Source organism: Mesoplodon mirus (genome assembly GCF_964341445.2).
Source record: "Mesoplodon mirus genome assembly, chromosome: 4".
NCBI classification, from domain to species: Eukaryota; Metazoa; Chordata; class Mammalia; order Artiodactyla; family Ziphiidae; genus Mesoplodon; species Mesoplodon mirus.
In genome coordinates this window covers 51088495-51108458 of record NC_138979.1, presented here as the reverse complement: position 1 = coordinate 51108458, position 19964 = coordinate 51088495, and the positions used below count along the sequence as shown (strand labels likewise).

At 37.5% G+C, this 19964-nt stretch overlaps 2 protein-coding genes across 12 annotated transcripts in view; both read left to right on the top strand.

Annotated features, from left to right (window-relative positions):
- The window catches only part of RORA (RAR related orphan receptor A), a 103590-nt gene extending 94145 nt beyond the window's left edge, over positions 1-9445 (top strand). The window contains exon 10 of the mRNA XM_082619829.1: positions 38-9445. Coding sequence (XP_082475955.1) covers positions 38-202 — 165 coding nt within the window. The 3' untranslated portion in view covers positions 203-9445. The remainder of the gene's footprint in view (positions 1-37) is intronic.
- A 1859-nt stretch (positions 9446-11304) lies between these two features.
- The window catches only part of ICE2 (interactor of little elongation complex ELL subunit 2), a 67479-nt gene continuing 58819 nt past the window's right edge, over positions 11305-19964 (top strand). For 7 of the 11 annotated variants that reach the window (XR_014293922.1, XM_082619351.1, XM_082619350.1 and 4 more), the window contains exons 1-4: positions 11313-11442; positions 11643-11875; positions 12595-12729; positions 14912-15016. Coding sequence is in view for 9 of the 11 variants with exons in the window: in XM_082619351.1 (XP_082475477.1) it covers positions 12689-12729; positions 14912-15016 (146 nt within the window). In the remaining 2 variants the exon portion in view is untranslated. Of the gene's footprint in view, positions 11443-11642; positions 11876-12594; positions 12730-14911; positions 15017-19964 lie in introns of those variants that run through there. The other 4 variants (XM_082619347.1, XM_082619348.1, XM_082619352.1 and 1 more) reach the window with 4 other exon arrangements.

Below are 19964 nucleotides of genomic sequence, written 5' to 3'. Positions count from 1 at the left end.
TTCTCTCCTGACCCTATGTCCTTTCTTCCACTTATAGTTAATATGCAAGGTGTCTACATTAAGAGCCTTATGTGGACGACATACAGAAAAGCTAATGGCGTTTAAAGCAATATACCCAGACATTGTGCGACTTCATTTTCCTCCATTATACAAGGAATTGTTCACTTCAGAATTTGAGCCAGCAATGCAAATTGATGGGTAAATGTATCACCTAAGCACTTCTAGAATGTCTGAAGTCCAAACAATGAAAAACAAACAAACAGACAAATTAACCGAGACACTTTATATGGCCCTGCACAGACCTGGAGCGCCAACACACTGCACATCCTTTGGTGATCGGGGTCAGGCAAAGGAGGGGAAACAATGAAAACAAATAAAAGTTGAACTTGTTTTTCTCATGCATATGATTTCCATTATGCCTACAGATATGGACCCTTTTTCTGTCTCGACTTCTTGATCATTGACCTCTGTTTACAACAGAAGGCGGGTACTAAAGTCAGAGGATGTCCTTTTTTTGTAGCTCACTGCCCACAGACTTTCTACATCTGTCGGTAACAACAGAGAGTCCAGCACTAATCGGTGACTGGTGTGCATAGCGGAGGTTGCGGCATTACTTTGCACAACTTGCTCTTTGTCTCATGAAGGAAGTTTTTATTTTTTCACCGATTATTGCCAGTCAGCAGGATGGCACGAAAAGGGTCCATAGCACTAGCGACAATAGCATTATAATATATTACAGGGTAAATGGGCATGAAGACTATATATAGCTAAAAGAGATATTGTTTATATATTGTTTTAATTAATATAAAATGTAGTTACTGGTGTAGCTTTTCCTGTTGAATTGATAAGGCACTTTCATTTTGCACCTTTTTTCTTTAAATTAAATGCTAGCGTGTTCACTGTCGTGTCGCATGTGCACCAGAAACACAAGTTTAACTGAGAAGGCTTGGAAGGTACGGTGGGAGGTATTTATGCTGCTGTTTACACAATTACTTTTAAAAGACTGGCTGGTCATATCTAGAAATCACGCTGTTGGATTAATTTCTTTTTTTTACACATGAATTTGGAATTAGAAACAGAACTCTCCCTAAATTGTACTTTGCTTTTGGGTCAGTTTAAGGATAGATGTGTTTATGCTTCATACAAAGTTGAGTGATTGATTGATTGGTGCTGTGGACTTACACCCTTGTGCACAGTATTTTTTAAAAGCTTTTGAAAATGCCACCTCATTGAGGCAGGGGAAGGGAGGCTCGTTTTGCACAGCTGCGTAGTTATATAGACTCAGCCTCAACTTGGAGTTCTTATGCTTTAAGAACGGATCAGTAACCAGAATATTTATCAGAATCTAGCTTTTATTAGAAGAAGGACCCAAAGATTATATCTGGAGCAAATGCACACTCCCCAGGTGAAAACATGAAGCATTTACTTTGTGAATGTTTATGTTCTTGGTATAATCTAGGAACCCTGAGAGTTTATCTCAGAGTGAATGGTTTCTAGACTAACTGCCTCTAGATGGTGTCATTCTAGAACACTGTTCTCCATGTTTCATAGTCAATGGATAGGAGGGCAAAGGAGGCGTGCGATGTTGAACCAGTTTCTCTTATTTAAGTATTAAATATTTTAAGCCTTTAAAGTGAAGTCGATGCGAGCTGCAAACATTTACTTTTGTATTTATCTTCACTAGAAAACTGTGGACTGTAATTTATTTTATTAAATCTTTAGAAGATTGTTTGGCTTTTGTGTTCAGGTGAGAAATATTGAGTTGTTTTTGTTTAATTTTGTGGCTTTTTTTTAAAATAATTCCCAGTGGGGGAAGGAAGAAGGAACAGTCTGATAGACAAGTGTGCATATTTTAAAATAGGTGACCTTTGGGAATGTAGGCATTTAGATGATGATTTTAGTCACACTCGGAGTGGGGTTCAAACTTCTGGTCTGCCATCGAAGACCATGTTTGTACAGAAAAGAGAACATTTCCCATAGTGTAAAGGTGGGAGTTTCCAAGCAGCCCGTTACAGCGAAGAAAGCATCTCCCCTACCACCAGGGTCCCTCCCAAATCTTCTGCAGGAAATCGGCTCCTGCTGTCGTGCTGGGTCATCAAGCACGAGTTTCCCAGAGCCCTCCACTCTGTTTTTAACTCCACTGGCTTTCTGACTTGTTTCCCGAGGGACTTGGAAACAGGGAAGGAATTATTCACACCGAAGTGTGTATGAAGCCTAAATGACATCTAAAAAATTGTTTTTTCAAAAATATAGTAAGGGTTTCACCATAAACAGAAGACGAGAGTAATATTTACTTAAATTTCTTACAAACATATAAAACTTTATGGGACTTTATATAGAGAGATAACTATCAGCATATAGTATTTATATTTGGGCAAGAAGGGTTAAATCAAATTTTTTATTTAAATAAGCATAGTTCCTTGAAAGATCAATAGTATTTATACTCTGAAAAGAGTACCAAGCTTAGTTCGGTTATTTATTTATCCATTTTTTTTTTCCTGTTGTTTCTCCTTTGGGAGGAAATGGTGTGTTTTTATTTTGGTTTTGGTTTGTTTTTTGTTTTTGCTTTTTTGTCATTCTGATTCACTAAATTTGGGGATGGTTTTATTAAAGTCTATTAACTTCTTTTTAACCAAAGCTTTCTGAATATGACCAGCCTCAGGTGCTAGCGCATTAAAGAGCAACTAAACCTAATTCCAGTGTCCATTTGTGAAATGATGAGAACTAATTGAACTTCTCTGAGGGTGAGAGAGAACACAATGTTGAACTTAAATTCCTTTTCCCAGAAAGGATTTTGCATGTACCTAATGCAAAAAAAAAAAAAAAAAAAAAAAAAGCTCTAATCTCAGTAATAGTCACACCATGGTGACATTGCTTTTGGAGTAAACCAAGATACATTGACATGATGCTGCTACTAGGTCTTTGTGAAAGAAAAACAGGGTGTGAGACTTGAAGACTAAGTACATCACAGTGTAGGAACAGAGTAGAGAGTAATAGAGGCGTGCTAGGTGAAATGAGGGAACAACTATTATTCGGATCGAAGTTGGGATATGAAGTTAAACAATAATCTCTGTTGAAAAAAATATGAGGTACAGAGAAGGATGTGAAAAACTTTGTATTTTTATTTTCTTCCTTATTATAGAAACACCTGTGTGATGACACAAAATACTTGGTGATATAGAACAATTATTATTAATCGTTCTTATAATTAAAATTTCCTAATCTTAGATGTCCAATAGTCTTTTAAAGATTGGAATCACATCATTGTTATCCCGGCTGCTGTAATGCCTTTTATACAATTTTTTAACATAGGGTAAATAAGGCTTTTGCACAGAGCCTGAATACCTTCGGTTACAGTGGTGTCCAAATGATTGCATTATATTGTGAAGAAACTGGCCGTGGTCACAATGAAATCAAAAGTGCAGATGAAAGTGCTTTTGGGGGCAGTTTGCAAATTGTGGTTAAAGCTACAGATTTTTTTTAAGTGTTCAGCATCCCAATTTGCTTTAAAGGTGTGGGTTTTTTTTTTTTAAGTCTTCAGCATCCTAATTCACCCTTTCTAACTTAAAGAAAACATGACTTAAGACACTGCTTCTAAGTTTGGTTGTTCTTTATAGTGTGGATATTCAGATCTCTGTGAGTGTATGGGGGTGGGCTGAGGGTCAGATGAGGAGGGAGCGTGTGTGTGTGTGTGTGTGTGTGTGTATGTGTGTTTATGTCTGTGTGTATGGTTTTCGTGTGTATGATGTGTGTGTGTGTCGAACCGCTTCTAGGCTACTAAGTGTCAATGGAAAAGAAAATGTATTCAAAATACTTAAATCAAAACTAGAAGATGGAAAAAAAAGATTTATTCTATACAAAGCCTTGTCTGGACCACTTTAGAGAGACTTCTATTTTTTTAACCCTTCTATAAATATTTGATGGCACTTGAAATATTCCTGCAATAAAATGTGATTTGTGTAAAGAAAAAAAAAGATTTTGTAATGTGAAACAAAGAAAGAAAGTAATGTAATTTTCTAAAAAAAAAAATACAAACAAACAAACTTTGTATTATTTTCTTGATGGAATTTGTCTATCTGTCTTTGGAAAACTTTTTATTTCATTGAATGTGCCATAGTAGAAATACGTGTTTTTAGTTTTAGACTTAAGGAATAGCTGTTTGTGTTCCGACATTCCAAAATGCAAAACAACCTAGTAGAATCTTTAATGAAAAGGTTTAAGTAGGATGTAAGCTTCTCTCATTGTTGCTTTTTTGCACATGTTCTTCATTCCTCTCTAGTGCAATATGTACATAGAGCACTTGCGGGTGTACCTTGATCCCTCAGGGAAAAATACATATTTGTACAGTTTTTTTGGTTTTGTTTCTTGTTTTGTTTTTTGTGGGTTTTTTGCCTTTTGTTTTTGGCTAAGGAATGTCGACTGAATCACTTGTTATTGTTGAGGGGCAGCCAGATAATAATCCTAAAGCCACTGTTTCAAACATTGATTGTTTAAATCATGTGTCCTTCCAGTGCTATTATTTGAAGATAATAATAATAAAAAGTTATTTTCTGACAGTTCTTTGTGCTGATTGGTGAAAAAAAAAGGGTAAATAAGCACCTTACAATTGACTTACTGTGAATGACAATCCATCTTGATATCAACAATAGAAGCCCTATCACTTTGGAGTTGGGGTTAAGAGTCAGAAACAATGTGCTCAGGGATCTTCTAAAACTCTTAAAACAGGGTGGCCAGTACTACTGGGACAAAATTGTGTTTTGTATTGTTAATAATAATGATAAAACTATCCCTCCAAGGCACAAGTGAACTGTGTAGAGCTGCGCGTGTGTATAAACTTCACTGTTGTTCATTTTGTTTTGTTCAAAATGTATGCGTTCTTCAGTCTTGTATGCTTAAAAACATTGAATAACTTCCAAAGCAGTACAAAGTGATGCCAGTATGTTCAAAAGATAAATTAATAGGTCATATATCAACAAAGAGCATCATTCAAAGTACAGTCCTGCCTATTCCACTTACCATTTCTCTAATAATTAAAATATTCTTGATAAATATATTTATAGCATTATATGTTAAAAACTATTATTCCAAATCCTATATAGCATGGATAAAAATTTTTTAAAGCAGTAATGAGATGAGAGCCCTACCTATCAGTGCAGTGAGAGAGGTAAAAGATGAAACATTGTGGGTTTTTTCCCCCAAATACCAGCAAATAACTCCCATTTTCACCATGTTCTCCTCTAGAAATAAACCAAAAAAATCTCTTTATGTAACACAATTCTACTTCTGCATTTGTAATCTGTATGAGAGCTAATGTTTAAAGACAAACAAAACCCACCAGTGTAACAGCAATGTGAGCCGGCTTTTAGGGTTACATTTTACATTTTTGAAACATTTTGAAAGTAATATTTCGATATATTACTTTCCATAAGGTCAGTGAACATCACTGTAATTGTTGGCTTTCGTTCTTGCACACCTAGAATATACTTTCAGAAGAAGCTTTACATGTTTTCTTACCACCATGGAAAAGCAAAATTTGGGATAACTTTCCATGTGTTTAGATAAAAGAGAAACCATCACTTTGTTTTGATGATAAAAACTATGGGAAATGGCAGAAATATCTCTCTCTCTCTCTATCTATCTATCTATCTATCTATATATGCACACACACAGACGTTATTGACGTACATATGATAACATTTGGTTGCCACTTCTTACTTACAAAGATATGACACAGCAGAACCCCATAAAAACAACTTTATATTGTGGATCAAATTATATGCCCATAAATGCAATTGCAACAGTAAAACTTCATCTATTACTAAAAGTCTGTGATATGGGTCTTAATTGTATTCCCAAAACAGTAGTATTGTTAAAAGAGGTTCCACCAGATTGGACAAAAGAGACCTTCCTATTATTGTTTATTCTTAAGAAAAGAGCAGGCTGGCAAGCAATGTCTTTACAAAGCAATTGGTTTCACTTTTGGGTCTGTTTGCTTGTTTGTGTAATTGTGATCATTTTTGTCAGCCTCTCAGTACAGTTTTTAAAATAATCCAGAAGCCTGGCTTCATACCAAGGAGTTATCGTAGATGGGAGGGGAATCTCCATGTTTAACCAGACCTTCAGAACTTAGAGCAATAAATACATTCAGTCATTTATTTATTTATAAATGAATGACAGAATATTCAATCCAAATAGAAACAATGTTTTTTCAGCAATGCAACATAACATGGAGTCTTACGTTAAGAAGGTGAATATGAGAATATTAAGTAGATGCCTAGAAAATCCATGTTTGCTGTTGACATTTAGTGTGTTTGCCACATTAGTAATATCACACTTCTTTTTTCTTTTTCCCTTCTAAGAACTGATGAAAGATCTCTTGTTGTTAGCTTTGACATGCTGCACGTGCCATTATGTTGTTCTCTAAGAGCAACTAAATTCTTTGCAGTATTCATGTGTGATTCCGTTCTCCCTCGTTATTACTTTAATGTGGATGAATACTATCTCTAGGAGCTTGGTTATCATTGAACAGATTGCATATGTAAATGCAGATAATTCTTGAGCAATATAGTGAATCTGATTTCACACACACACACAAAATCCGTATGTACTGTACACATCTTCCTGAATCCAAAACTCTCTCCTTATCCACAATGGTTTGAAATCTCATATAAAACAGTGGTAAATTTTTAAACGTTAGGACATTAGCTGGCTGCTTCTTTAAATGTACCTGTATTGTCTGCCTGCTCCTTTTGTGGAGATGTGTTTTTGTATTGGATGTTTGGGCCAATGGGAGGCTTCAAGCTACAACATATTTTCCCAGTTTAAATATATTTAACATACGACAAACCCCAGACAAGGCTTTTAATATGTATAAAGAACTGCAGTGTTAGGTGGTTTATTTGCAAACCGTTTTCAATGTTGTCCATTTTTATGGCACCTTTAACAATATTCTTGTTTCCAAAGTACAAAAAAAAAAAATAGGTTAAATAATCTAGCCATAACTGAATGTCAAGCAATAAAACAAATGACTTCTGTGCATAGACTTAAAAAAATACAAATTTTAGACATCTGCATGTAAATGCAATCTCTTGTTTACTGCTTTCTTCAACTTGAGCAATTGATTCCTTATTTACTATTAACTTAAGAACTTGTAATGGCCTGTAAACATTTTCTCTCTTACTCTTCTTTCAAATTTACCTTCGTCCCTGCTTTTGAGTCATAATATTTAATGTTGTTCTGCACATCTCTATACAGTTAACTTTTTGGCTTTCATTCTGTATAGATAAGAAAATGTTATATTATAAACAGCCTACTCAGTGCAAATATTTATCTGTTTATCAAATCCACAATATGCTGTATGATACTGGTTTTACTATATAATCTATTTTAGACATAGCTGTTTAGAACTAGAGTGTGCTATTTTTGTGTTTTTCTGATGTGTGGTGCTAGATAAGTTACTTTTGTGAACAAAAAAAAAAACCCCTTTTATTCCTAGACAATACCACCTTTGGGTCTTGTTAATTTCACTGAGTATAACTATATATTTGTATATATATATACATATATATATATATATCTACCTGTGCCCAACTGGCAGCTGTATCAGAGTGCTGGATTTGGGACATGCTTTTCTCTTTAAATACATAATATCATTATATAAATTATTCTAGAGTGTATTTAATTAGGATAAAATTACTTCCTTAGTATGGATATTTGACATCTATAGGGTGAATTTGTTCATAAATATGGATATATAAAAACGTATTAGCATTTACTTTATGTTTGCTACTTGGCTTTATACCATATCTCCTAAGCTGAAAAATAATTTGCCAGGCCTTCAAGATCCTAAAGAAACACTCTAGTTTAATGGAGTAATATTTTTTTTCTTACTAAGGCACCTTATTATTGGCACCTGGCAGAGTTATGTATTAGCTCCTATTATAGATAATAGGCACTTATATAAACTATCCTTGGTGGCTTGATGGCAGAATAAACCTTTCCCCTCCTACCTGAGCCATGAGAAGTATATAGACGTCCGCTATCATGGCAGAACATTGGCCATAAAGCAACTTTGACAAGGGGTGTTCTGTGTTCACATGACCTCAACCAGTTCCATGAACTGAGTGAAGGACCTTCATTTTAAAAGTCATTTAATAATGAGCTTAGTTAAACTCTTTCACCTGTTCTTCCAAGACCTATCGGCATTGTTAAAAAATCAAAGTATATCAAATATCTAACTAAGGATGTAGTTAACCTTATTAAATATTGATTAGAATTGTTCTGTAATATTACTGAATTTGTAAGATCTTTAGCAAAGATTTTTGAGCAATTTATAAATATAGAGCAAATGTTTCTGTTTATTGCACTTTTTGTAATTGAAGGTGATAAATTCTCAAGCCATGGTTATTGGCTTCCATGCACTGAATATTTACCCACAATTCTAGACATTTTCCATTTTTATGGAAGAGTTGCTGTTACCTTAATTATAAATGCAATCATGTGGTTAATGAGAGCTAATGCTAATAGTTAACCTTTTAAAGTGAATTGGCTACAGTTTAGGGAGAAATCTCTTTTAATACAAATCACATCATTCCTTATTGCTTCGCTTAGAAAGGAATTGAAACCTTTTTTTTTTTTTAAGCACCATTTAGTATCCTAAGCTTCCTGAGGATAGAGATTGTATCTCTTTGTGTCTGCACAACGGCCAGAACATGTCAGCATTTGATCATTGTTAAATGACAAAAAGTATGCCCCAATTCACACTTTTTTCCTGGGTTGTTTTGGTAAATTTATAAAGTATGCCAAGCCTTATGGTTAAAACTTTCTTCTACAACTAAGTATTAAAGCCACATCTTAAAAGACCACATGAAATGCTGATTCTAATTGTGTGTAGGTCTTGAGGATTAAGCACACAAATTTCACAAAACTCTGTGAGTAACAAACTCAGCCTTCTGTAAATATACATGCAAGTTTGGAAACAGTAATACTGTACCTATAAATATATGCTGTCTGTTTTGTGTACAGTATGTAAAAACTCTTTTTCTGCCACACTAAAAATGCAAGCCATTTATGGGAATCCTAAAAATAGTATTGTACTAAAACTTTGCTAATGATCTTTATTAGAGGATCATCCAACTTTTCACTTACATTGGGTTTTCTTTTCAATTCACTCTTACAGTAGTCTGCTTATCTCCAGCTGTTTGTTATTTTATTGAGTCCTGAATTTAAAAAAAAGTATTTTGATTCATTTTGTACATACAAGCTGTAAAAAAAGAGAGATTTAATGTTGTCTTTTAAATACTCCGATTTTCATTCTAATATGAATGTTGTTATATTGTACTTAGAAAACTGTACCTTTAATATTACATTACCTTTATTAAAAGTGCATTGAACACATCAATTTTAGATGTGCTTTATGTACTGTTATCCTATAATAAAATTTCAGCTTCTAATGGAACACTTGCCTTGTTTTTCTTCTTTTTTCTTGGTTCTTGAGTTGCATTGTACACTGTTTTCTAGCTTACATCTTGTCTCCAGAGAATGGAGTAGTAGAACCTTGCTACCCAAAATGTGGTCCACAGACCAGTAGCACTGGCATCACCTGCGACCTTGACCTTGTTAGAAATGCAAAATCCTAGGCACCACCCCAGACCTACTAAATCAGAATGTGCATTTTCACAAGATCCCCAGGTGATTGGTTTGCATATTAAGGTTTGAGAAGCACTGGTCTATAGTGTAGTACTTTAAAAAATATAATTCATTTCTATTTTGCAGGGGACAAAACACATATACAAAGGTCAAACTGCCCTTTGATCAGAAAAGGGAAAGAAAGAAATTTCAACTTGTGAGTTAACGTCTATTGATTGATAGTAGCTGCCAGATATGCAGCTACTGCTGCATAGTAGCTGCCAGATATGCCAGAAATGCAGAATTGCAGAATTGCGGATTCTTAAAGGAGGGCACCAGTTGATTTGCAAGCATCCACAAGCCCTGTCTCCTAACTGACTACAAGTCATTCAATACATTGCCAGATAAACATTCCTAAAACACAGAAGCTCTGATTGTGTCATTCCTCTCCTTATAAGGTCCCCTCTCCCCTCAGCATCCCATTTCTTATACAATAAAATCAAAATCCTTACTCTGGCTTATAAGGTCTTCCGTGTTCTATTCCCAACCTAATTTTCCAAACTCTTTCTTCTACTGCTCTTCAGAGACCTTGTAATGCAGGCAAAGTAAATTACCTAAGGGTCCCTGTATTCAAGGGAGATTTTTCACATACGTGTGATTTTTATGTAAACATAATTTAAAACAATATCACTAATCATTCTAAACTTTAGAACATGCTTTCCTGCTAGCATACAAACTGGACTTTGTTCATGCAGTAGGTTTATGCAGCTCCCTGTGCTGGTCTCTATCTAGAACCATCCTTTTCCATCATATACATACCTCAAATTCTTCAAATGGGCTGACATGTCAAGTGCCCAAAGTGGTAACTGACATATAAATGCTCAGTAGATGTCTTTAGCTAGTCAAAGCTGCTTTCTGTTTCTCTCACTAGTGATTTCTCTCCCTCCCTGAACTCACACAATCTTTTCTATAATACCTTTCTTACGTAGCTCATCACTTTGTATTTTATTTTGTAATTATTTAATGTGTATATCTTAGATTCCCAATGATCAAAAGCTCTTGGAAAAACCAGTATTGGCTCCGAGTCCTATGCGTACGCAGCACCAAGCACAAATTATAAGTGCTCAATACATCTTTCCTGAGTGAGTGAAAATCTTACACTTAGTGAGTGTAAGAGCCAGAGTGACCGCTGGTAGAAAATGACATCTAAAATGGGAGGAGAATGGAGTGGAGATGCTACTGCGTGCCAGGTAACTGTACTGAGCACAACTTCTTCCTTTATTTCATTTGATCCTTTCAAAAAACCCTACTAAGGTGCTTATGATATCTCCATTTTATTGATGAGTCAGTTAAGACACTTAAATAAGGTCACAACCAACCAAGTCTGGGTCTTTCCAGTACTGTACTTGTCACCTTTCCTCCTTCCAGTCTATGATCTCCTCAAGGTCGAGGACTCTCTAGGACAATACATAGCCCCCCAGCCCTCAAGGTGAACTCCAGCAACCCCTGTCTCACAGTTTCCAGCGGAAACTACCAGGAGTCCGGGGGCGGGGAGGAGGCGGGGAGGAGGCGGGAAGGAGGCGGGAAGGGGGCGGGGGGCGGAGGGGGAGGCGGGGGACGGCCCTCTCGAGTCGCAGGGCTCCGCCCGCTGCGTCGCTGATGACGTCACCACGCAAAGGCCGAGGCGGCGCGGCCACGTCTTTTAAATAAGGCCTTCCCGAGGCGCGCGACAGAGAGGAGTAGGTTGGACGCGAGTGTGAGTGTTTCGCCAGGGACCAGGTCGCGGTTCGGGGCGGAGGTGCCGCGGACCACGAGGTGGGCGGCAAGGCTGCTTTGTTGCAGAGACTCGGCGGGGAGGGAGCGCTTGTGAGGGGCGGGAGGAGGGAACATGGCGGCCCCTAGGCCGGGCCAGGACCCTTCGCACCTGGTGCTGGCGCGGTCCCCTCCCCCGGCTTTGCTCACCGATTTACTGCATTTCTAGAACCTTGTTTTTCCTTTGGTTCCCTTTCCCTCAGCTTTTCTTGTGCCTTCATCGGCTCTCCCGCCCCAGCCCCTCACCGGGCAGAAGCGTGGGAGGTGGATTAAGTGGGAGCAGGTGAGGCCCGCCCGCTACCGAGAGATCGACTCCTACGTTTGACTGTCCGTTGCTCACAAACTCAGTCCGCACGGGGTGGCAGGAGAAACACTGAACATGCAATGTTGACGTTCAAGCCAGATGCAAGCCAGATTTCTAGTGCTGGTGATTCCTGTAAGTGATCCCGTGAAATGTCACTTAAGTTATCTGGCCCTCAGACTCCTCCAAAAGTGAGGTTCTCTTTGAAAGATTCTTGATATCCAGATAGCTTTTGTCCGTTGCTTGCCAGAATCTTCCCCATAATAATGTATGGTTGGGGGGCTTCCCTGGTGGCGCAGTGGTTGAGAGTCCGCCTGCCGCTGCAGGGGACACGGGTTCGTGCCCCGGTCCGGGAAGATCCCACATGCCACGGAGCGGCTGGGCCCGTGAGCCATGGCCGCTGAGCCTGCGCGTCCGGAGCCTGTGCTCCGCAACGGGAGAGGCCACAACAGTGAGAGGCCCGCGTACCGCAAAAAAAAAAAAAAAAAAAAAATGTATGGTTGGGAAAATGGAAGCAAGATTTATTTTGACAATAAGGGAGTCGGAGCAGGGGACTGAGTCAAGACATACAGCCCATGCTGGGATCTTGTATGTGAGCAATGAGAACACCATTCTGTTTCGGTCTTCTTTCGTGATGTTCCTGGAATAAGTTAAATGGAGAAGGACTGATCCTATGTTAGCTTCGCTGTTCTGCCTCAAAGGCCTTGGGAATATTCATGTCTGCTCTCCTCTATTTTAGGTGTCTGTGTCGATTGAGGGTGGGTGTTAGGAACAGCTTCTTGACTCATCTGAGTTAACAATATCTGGTCCAGCCAATCACCTGCTTTTGTTCTTGACCTTTGGTTTTTCCTCAGTTGAGTGTAAATTCTAGAGACATCCTGCCTCCTCAGGAGCCTACACTGCCAGGCAGCAGAATTGTGAACTAGAGTGAAGCAGAAATCTAGGAATATGAGCTCCATGATGGCCATGGGTGAACCAAGGCTGAACTGGTGAGTTACATCTGTTTGTAATCCCCTAAAGAGGATTGAAGTGGGTCTGGTGGCTGCATTAGGAAAGGAGGGTGTCTGGCCTGGAGAGATTTGGAGGAAACAGAAAGAAGATAAGTACAGTGGCTTAGAGTTTACCCCATTCTCATCTACCCCGTTCTTAGCTACACCTGCTTGGCACTTTTGAGTAATCTTTGACTGCACTTCCTCTCCTAAAGTGATAACAATTCAGCACTTAGATTGCTTCTTGGTATAACTCCATCATGTATTTATTGTTGATCTTAGTGAAGGAGAGATGCTGGAACTTTCCTGCGTTCAAGAACCTGTTTTTAATAGGCAAGCTTCTTTTTGTTATATTGGAATCTATAACAAGTGATAATGTAAATGCATAGACTATTTTAGATGTGTATGAGAACTTTACAAATAGAGGACTCTATTAAGTAATATGGTTGCTATGTAGAAATCTAATGTGTGTGCTGCTTTAGATCAATTTAACACACATTTAGTGAGCATCTACTCTTTTTTTTTTTTTTTTTTTTTTCCGTACGCGGGCCTCTCACTGTTGTGGCCTCTCCCGTTGCGGAGCACAGGCTCCGGATGCGCAGGCTCAGCGGCCATGGCTCACGGGCCCAGCCGCTCCGCGGCATATGGGATCCTCCCAGACCGGGGCACGAACCCGTATCCCCTGCATCGGCAGGCGGACTCTCAACCACTGCGCCACCAGGGAGGCCCAGCATCTACTCTTTACTAGCGAAGGAGTTTGCTAGCGGAGAATATAAAAGTTACAAGAGATTACAAAGATGACTAAAATAGTACCTGACTCAGAGAAGATTCAATCACTACATCCTCTAGTATAATGCATATAGACAATGATACTGTCTATAATTATGTAATGTGATAAATATTGATTCAGTGGCAATCATATTACAATATAGAAGTGTTATCAAAGTAACATGCTGTACACCTTAAATTTACAAAGTGTAACATGTCAAATTTATCAAATAAATACAAACAGTATGTGTTCAGTAAGTACTTGTTTATTGCAAACAGTGTTTCCTCCGAGGAGCTCACAATTCCTGAGGCCCATGACTATCTTTTTGTATGTTATGCAAAAACTTTAGGATTTAATGAGATGTCACAGATACAGCACAATAGCAAGTACTAACAAACTACCCCGGTGCATAGCAAATAAGACTTTTTAGTTTTATCATTAATACCTTAATTATTGTTTTTAGATAAACACCTTTAAAACAGTAAGAAATGAGTATGGAGCAAATATGCGAGAATTTCCCATTTTATTAATGGGCCAGCCACAAGGTGCCATTTGACTAGATTTTTCTGTTGTAAGTTTTAAGAGTAATGCACATTTATGCTCCTTGCCATAAAAAATGTGTTCAAATGCAGCACAGATCCTCTTCTATATCATTGACATTGTGAAACCAAATGTGGTTTAGAGCCTTTGCACAGTATTACAGTCCTTGGAATGGTCCTTTTCTACAGAATCCTTCTAATTTTTGTTCTCCCTAGATTAATCGTTCTCAGTGTGTTTAATTTTTAAATTCTTTCGTTCAACCAGCATTTATTGAATGCTTACTATACAGAAAGCATTGACTATAGTATGTTAGTCTGTAAATTAATTACAATATAGAAAATCATATATGACCTTGCAAGTAGTTGTAGTAGAGGCACACCATTTATCACATTTGCCAAGTTAACCAAAAACGTTGCATAATCAGTCTTTGTAGTGTTTTTTGGCTGAGCACAATAGTGAATGAGACAAAAATAGGTTAAGAAGCGTTTTCTTTCAGCAATCAAACATCTTAATGTTACACCACAGAGCCTGAGGTGAGCCTTGCCCCTGACAGACCCTTTATGATACTTCAGTCTGTTCTGTCTTTAACTCTCAAGTATCTCTGACATTTAGTTGGGTACTAAAGGAAAAAGCAAGGCTGATTGTTGGAATTGGAGAATTTCAGAGTGGGCCTAGGTTTAAAACTATCCAAGAAGTAAAGCATCTAAACTCACACATGAAATTAAAATTATTAAGAGGTGATTTTTCTGGGAAAGGGGATGTAAGGGACATGTAGGGGACATGTAGTTTTAAATTTCAATTGTACCATTATGCTTGTTAATCTAGCATGAAATTTTGAATTGTCAAATTCAAGTAAATTACTTTGTTTTACAGGGATGTTTCCCCCAAAAATGGCCTTAAGACATTTTTCTCTCGAGAAAATTATAAAGATCATTCCATGGCTCCAAGTTTAAAAGAACTATGTATTTTATCTAGCAGGTAATATATTTATTTATTTGGTTATTTATTTCCGTATTTGATTGTTATTTTCCTGATAGTTGAAGTTTTGTATCTGTCTATATCCACCATGATAAATTCAAATTATAGAAATGTAGAAATTAAAAAATAGAAGAACTCAGTACCAAAAAGCGACCACTCTTTGGTGTGCACATATATCTTTTCAGACCTTTCTCTCCATATATGAACAGATACATATTAAAACAAAAATGGGGGGACTTCCCTAGCAGAACTGTGGTTAGGACTCTGTGCTTTCACTGCTGAGGGCCCAGGTTCAATCCCTGGTCAAGGAACTAAGATCCCGCAAGCCGTGTGGTGTGGCCGAAAGAAGGGGTTGGGGGATCACACCATAAATACTGTAAAATGCTGTAAACACTATAAAACTGTTTTGCAATTTGCTTTTTTTCATTTAAAATAATTGTTTGGGTATTTTGTGCCCCTACATTAACTCAGTCTTCTTAATGGTTGCATATTATTTTACTATACAGAGATACTTTTAATTCTTTTAGCTAGTTTTACATTTCAAAATGTTTGTGTTCCTCTTTCTTTGGGATTTTAAACAGTAACATTTATAAAGTTCTTGTAATTATTTCTGTAAGATAAATTCATAGAAATTGAATTGTTTGGGCAGATTCTATAAATTATATTTTAATAGATACCACCAAATTGCCATAGAGTTTTTTTCTGGTATGAAAATGCCTGTTAAGTGATGATTTTCCCTTCTCACTGCTTACTTGCCTGTAACAGCTCTTCTTTCCTTTGTGATCAGCTGTTTCAACTCTATTGTGGATGAATCTTAAAACTAATCAAGTTTACTAGAAAGGAGTGAAAATATGCCAAATGAGGAATTGGGGAGCTCTCCTAGGGGAGCTTAATTTTTAACTTTCATCCTTTCTCCACTCCTTTTGCAATGGAGGAATCATACTTCTAGCCTCTGTATGGAACGGGACCCCATCTTTTCCTGCCTTTTCAGTACCCTTTCTGTCAATTAGCATCCCCTCTTAACTCCTGTCTCTTTTTTCTTTTTTTCTTAAGCCATGCCACTCAGCTTGTGGGATCTTAGTTCCCATACCAGGGATCGAACCCATGCCCCCTGCAGTGGAAGCGCAGAGTCCTAACCACTGGACTGCCAGGGAAGTCCTTCTTTGTTCTCTCTTGACCAATATTAAACATGCTCAAGTTTGTCCCATCTCAATCCCTAGGTTCCACATTCCCTCCTAGTTACTTTCTTAGCTCTTCTCTCATTTGTACTTAGACTTCTTTAAATACTTGTATATGCTTGCTGGGAGGAAATGAGGGACAAAAAATCTATAAGACATACCAAAAACAATTGACAAAATAACATCGCTTAGTCCCTCCCTCCCAATAATTACTTTAAATGGATTCAACTCTCCAGCCAAAAGACAAATTTGGAGAATCAATGTAAAAAACAGGATGGAAGAAAAAAAACCCTTCCCTTTATTGCATATCCCATTGCACTTGCTTTCACTGAACATTCCACTGTAATCTGCCTTTTGCCCTCACTAGGCTACTAAAACTGCTCCTCTTAAAATCATCAATGAGCTCTTGACTATAGAGATATCTCACTCTAATTTTCCTCCTAGTTTTCTGGTGACAGTGGTATTTCTTAGTGGAATCAATTAATTGCTACCACTGATACTCATTTAGGTTGTTTCCATTCCTTTACTGTTACAAACAATGAGCATCTTTTTTTTTTTTTTGGCTGCATTGGGTCTTCGTTGTGTGTGAGCTTTCTCTAGTTGTGGTGAATGGGGGCTACTCTCTGTTGCGGTGCGTGGGCTTCTCATTGCGGTGGCTTCTCTTGTTGTGGAGCACGGGCTCTAGGTGCGCAGGCTTCAGTAGTTGCAGTACATGGGCTTCAGTAGTTGTGGCTCTCGGGCTCTAGAGCGCAGGCTCAGTAGTTGTGGTGCACGGGCCTAGTTGCTCCGCGGCATGTGGAATCTTCCCGAACCAGGGATCGAACCCATGTCCCCTGCATTGGCAGGCAGATTCTCAACTACTGCCCCACCAGGGAAGTCCCTTGCTACTGCTTCTTAATTATTTTATGGTTCTTTTCAAATCCAGTTCTATTCAGCGTATCCCAAGCGTGGGTTATAGTCTGAAATTTGTAAGGGAGAGGACGTCCTACTGGAAGTTGAGTACACTTAACACCTAAAATCTTTTTTTCTTAGAATATCACTTGTTTTTCTTTAGATTTCTATATAGCACAAAATAATTTGTTAGTATAATACACCTTTTAACATAGAAGAAATAAAGGCACAAGTCATTGATTTCGTATGTTTCTAGTCTTTTTTGCTAACCTTTAGTTTTATTATAATAAGAATGGATTTTCAGACTATATTAAATTACCACAGTTTTCTTGATGAAAAAACTAGGAAGAAAAAAACAAAAAAAGACTCAGAAGAATGTAAATTTATTAGCCCTAATTTTGTATTTTGTGTTCTATAAAAACATATTTGGGAAAATATTGATACCTCTAATTATGCCACTTTCAACAATATGAGGTTTTTATTCAACCCTTTTCCCTCAACTAAAAGGTAAATATTTGCCTTTTTAAAAATTAGTTTCTGGGGACTTCACTGGTGGCACAGTGGTTGGGAATCCGCCTGCCAATGCAGGGAACAGGGGTTCGAACTCTGGTCCGGGAAGATCCCACATGCCGCAGAGCAACTGAGCCTGTGCACCACAACTACTGAGCTTGTGCTCTAGAGCCCATGAGCCACAACTGCTGAGCCCGCGTGCCACAACTGCTGAAGGCCATATGCCTAGAGCCCGTGCTCTGCAACGAAGAGAAGACACCGCAATGAGAAGCCTGCACAGCCCCTGCTCGCTGCACCTAGAGAAAGCCTGTGCTCAGCAACGAAGACCCAATGCAGCCAAAATTTAAAAAATAAAAAAAATTAGTTTCTGGTTATAGATATTTATAACTGAGTTTTAAGCCAACAGAGGGGAAAGAAGCTTCAAATACACAAAAAAGAAGAAAAAGAAGAAATTTCAACATGTTTAATGTATATAAGTAAATCAAATTCAGGAGGTACAGGTAGACTTTAGGTGGAGGCTAGAAGTACCATTTCCAAATGCTGCTTAAAGAAGCTACCCAAACCAGGAGACTTAAAGCATAGGAAACGAAAACTTTTGAATTCTGCCTTTCTTTCATAGAGACTTAAAGTAAAAAAGGAGAGTGGGTAGTTGACAAAATGAAGGGAGAAAACTTCAAACCATCAACTTAAATAAAATATAATGCTGTAAATGTGGATAGAAAAATCCTGTCAGATGCTTTTGGCTTGCACCCTGATAAAGATTTTGACAGCGCTGCACACAGAAATGATCTTGATGTGCTGCCGTTTCATTCTTTGCTGAATGTAGCCAATTTAAACTGCCAGAATTTCTTGACATTCCTACTCTGGCATATCTGAGTCAGCATCTTGTTGCTGCAGCAGCTTAATTAAATTTGCCAGTTTGTGTCACAAGGACAGACATGTTCTCATATTCAGAGAGACAGCTGTGAAGCAGTATTGTTAAGAATTGCGGACACAATACTGTTAGGTTTGAATAGCTCTCAAGACATTTTCTAGTGAGAAATCAATTTGCTGTAATACATTTCTCCCAAGATCAGCAGTTAATATTCATTTTGTTAACCTAAAATATGCTTATTTTTATGCAGTTATTGGAGAAACTTTAGTAGCTAAGTATGTCTTCTTTCACCTGTATTATTTTCAGAGCCAATCTAAGCATCCTTATTTTAATTTCCAAAATTCTTTTTCCATTTACTAACCTGCTCTCTTCGTTAGTTTTCCATCCAGAGTTTAGCTCTAAAAGAGTAATCTTGAATATTTTGCCTTATTTGAGGGCTCTAAGTCTTTTTTTAAATAATTTTGGAATTTTTACCATATTTATTCTAATATTTTAACGTTGATCTAAAACAAATTAATGGTAGTTTTGGATGGGGCTTAACTCACCCTTTTTAGTTTGGAACCAAATCATTACTGTGGTGGAAATTGAAGTTGTCGAGGCTAAGGAAATGTAGTTTCGTGTGTGTGTGTGTGTGTGTGTGTGTGTATGTGTGTGTGTGTGTACTTTAAGACTTTCTTATGAAAAATGTAGATTATAACACTGAATAGCAGCAATAGAGACAGATTATGTACAAGATAAGAAATTTGTATTCATATACCTTAATTGGGGTAGTAAGGTGATTTTTTTTTAAATTGGGGTAGCATTTCATAAACAGATAGGGTAACAGGTTCTCTAGCTACTCACCACTTTTTCCTGTAGTGTATGCCAAGATTTCTCTTTTATATCTATACAAAACATAAAGACATTTCCATAGACTCAGCCATGTGCATGAGTGATAGAGGATTATACAACTCTTCTAAAACCACTGTTATTTCCATAAAATATATCACAGTGTTGGGATTTTCTTTTTAATTCTTGAGATAATCACAGCAGAGGAAACCAGGAAATTTAGAATCTCAGTGAATTTGTGAACTTCAAGTTTGTGACCCCATCATATCCTGCTCTTAGTGGCTTTTGTTCACTGCATTAACTGATATATCTTATTGAAGAATTTAGGTATTAAAAAACAACTTGAATTGTAATAAAATGTAAACACAAAGTACCTGCATGTATAACTAGCAAGAGTGATTTACCCCTCTTCAGTAAAGGGAGGAAGCTTCCAAATTGAATAACTTGTCTAAGGATTTTGCCTCTTCCTCTCCATCAGGTAATCGAAGGTAAACTTGTAATGTGATCCTATCCTGCAGAATACTTAATTTATACTAAATGGCTAAACATCAAAATGCAGGTGGCAGAGTTAGATAATAATCCAGTATTTACTCTGTTAATCACTCTATATTCTCCCTGGTGATTGAGAATCATGAAGTTTCATGATAGTAATCTTCATGTGAAAAGC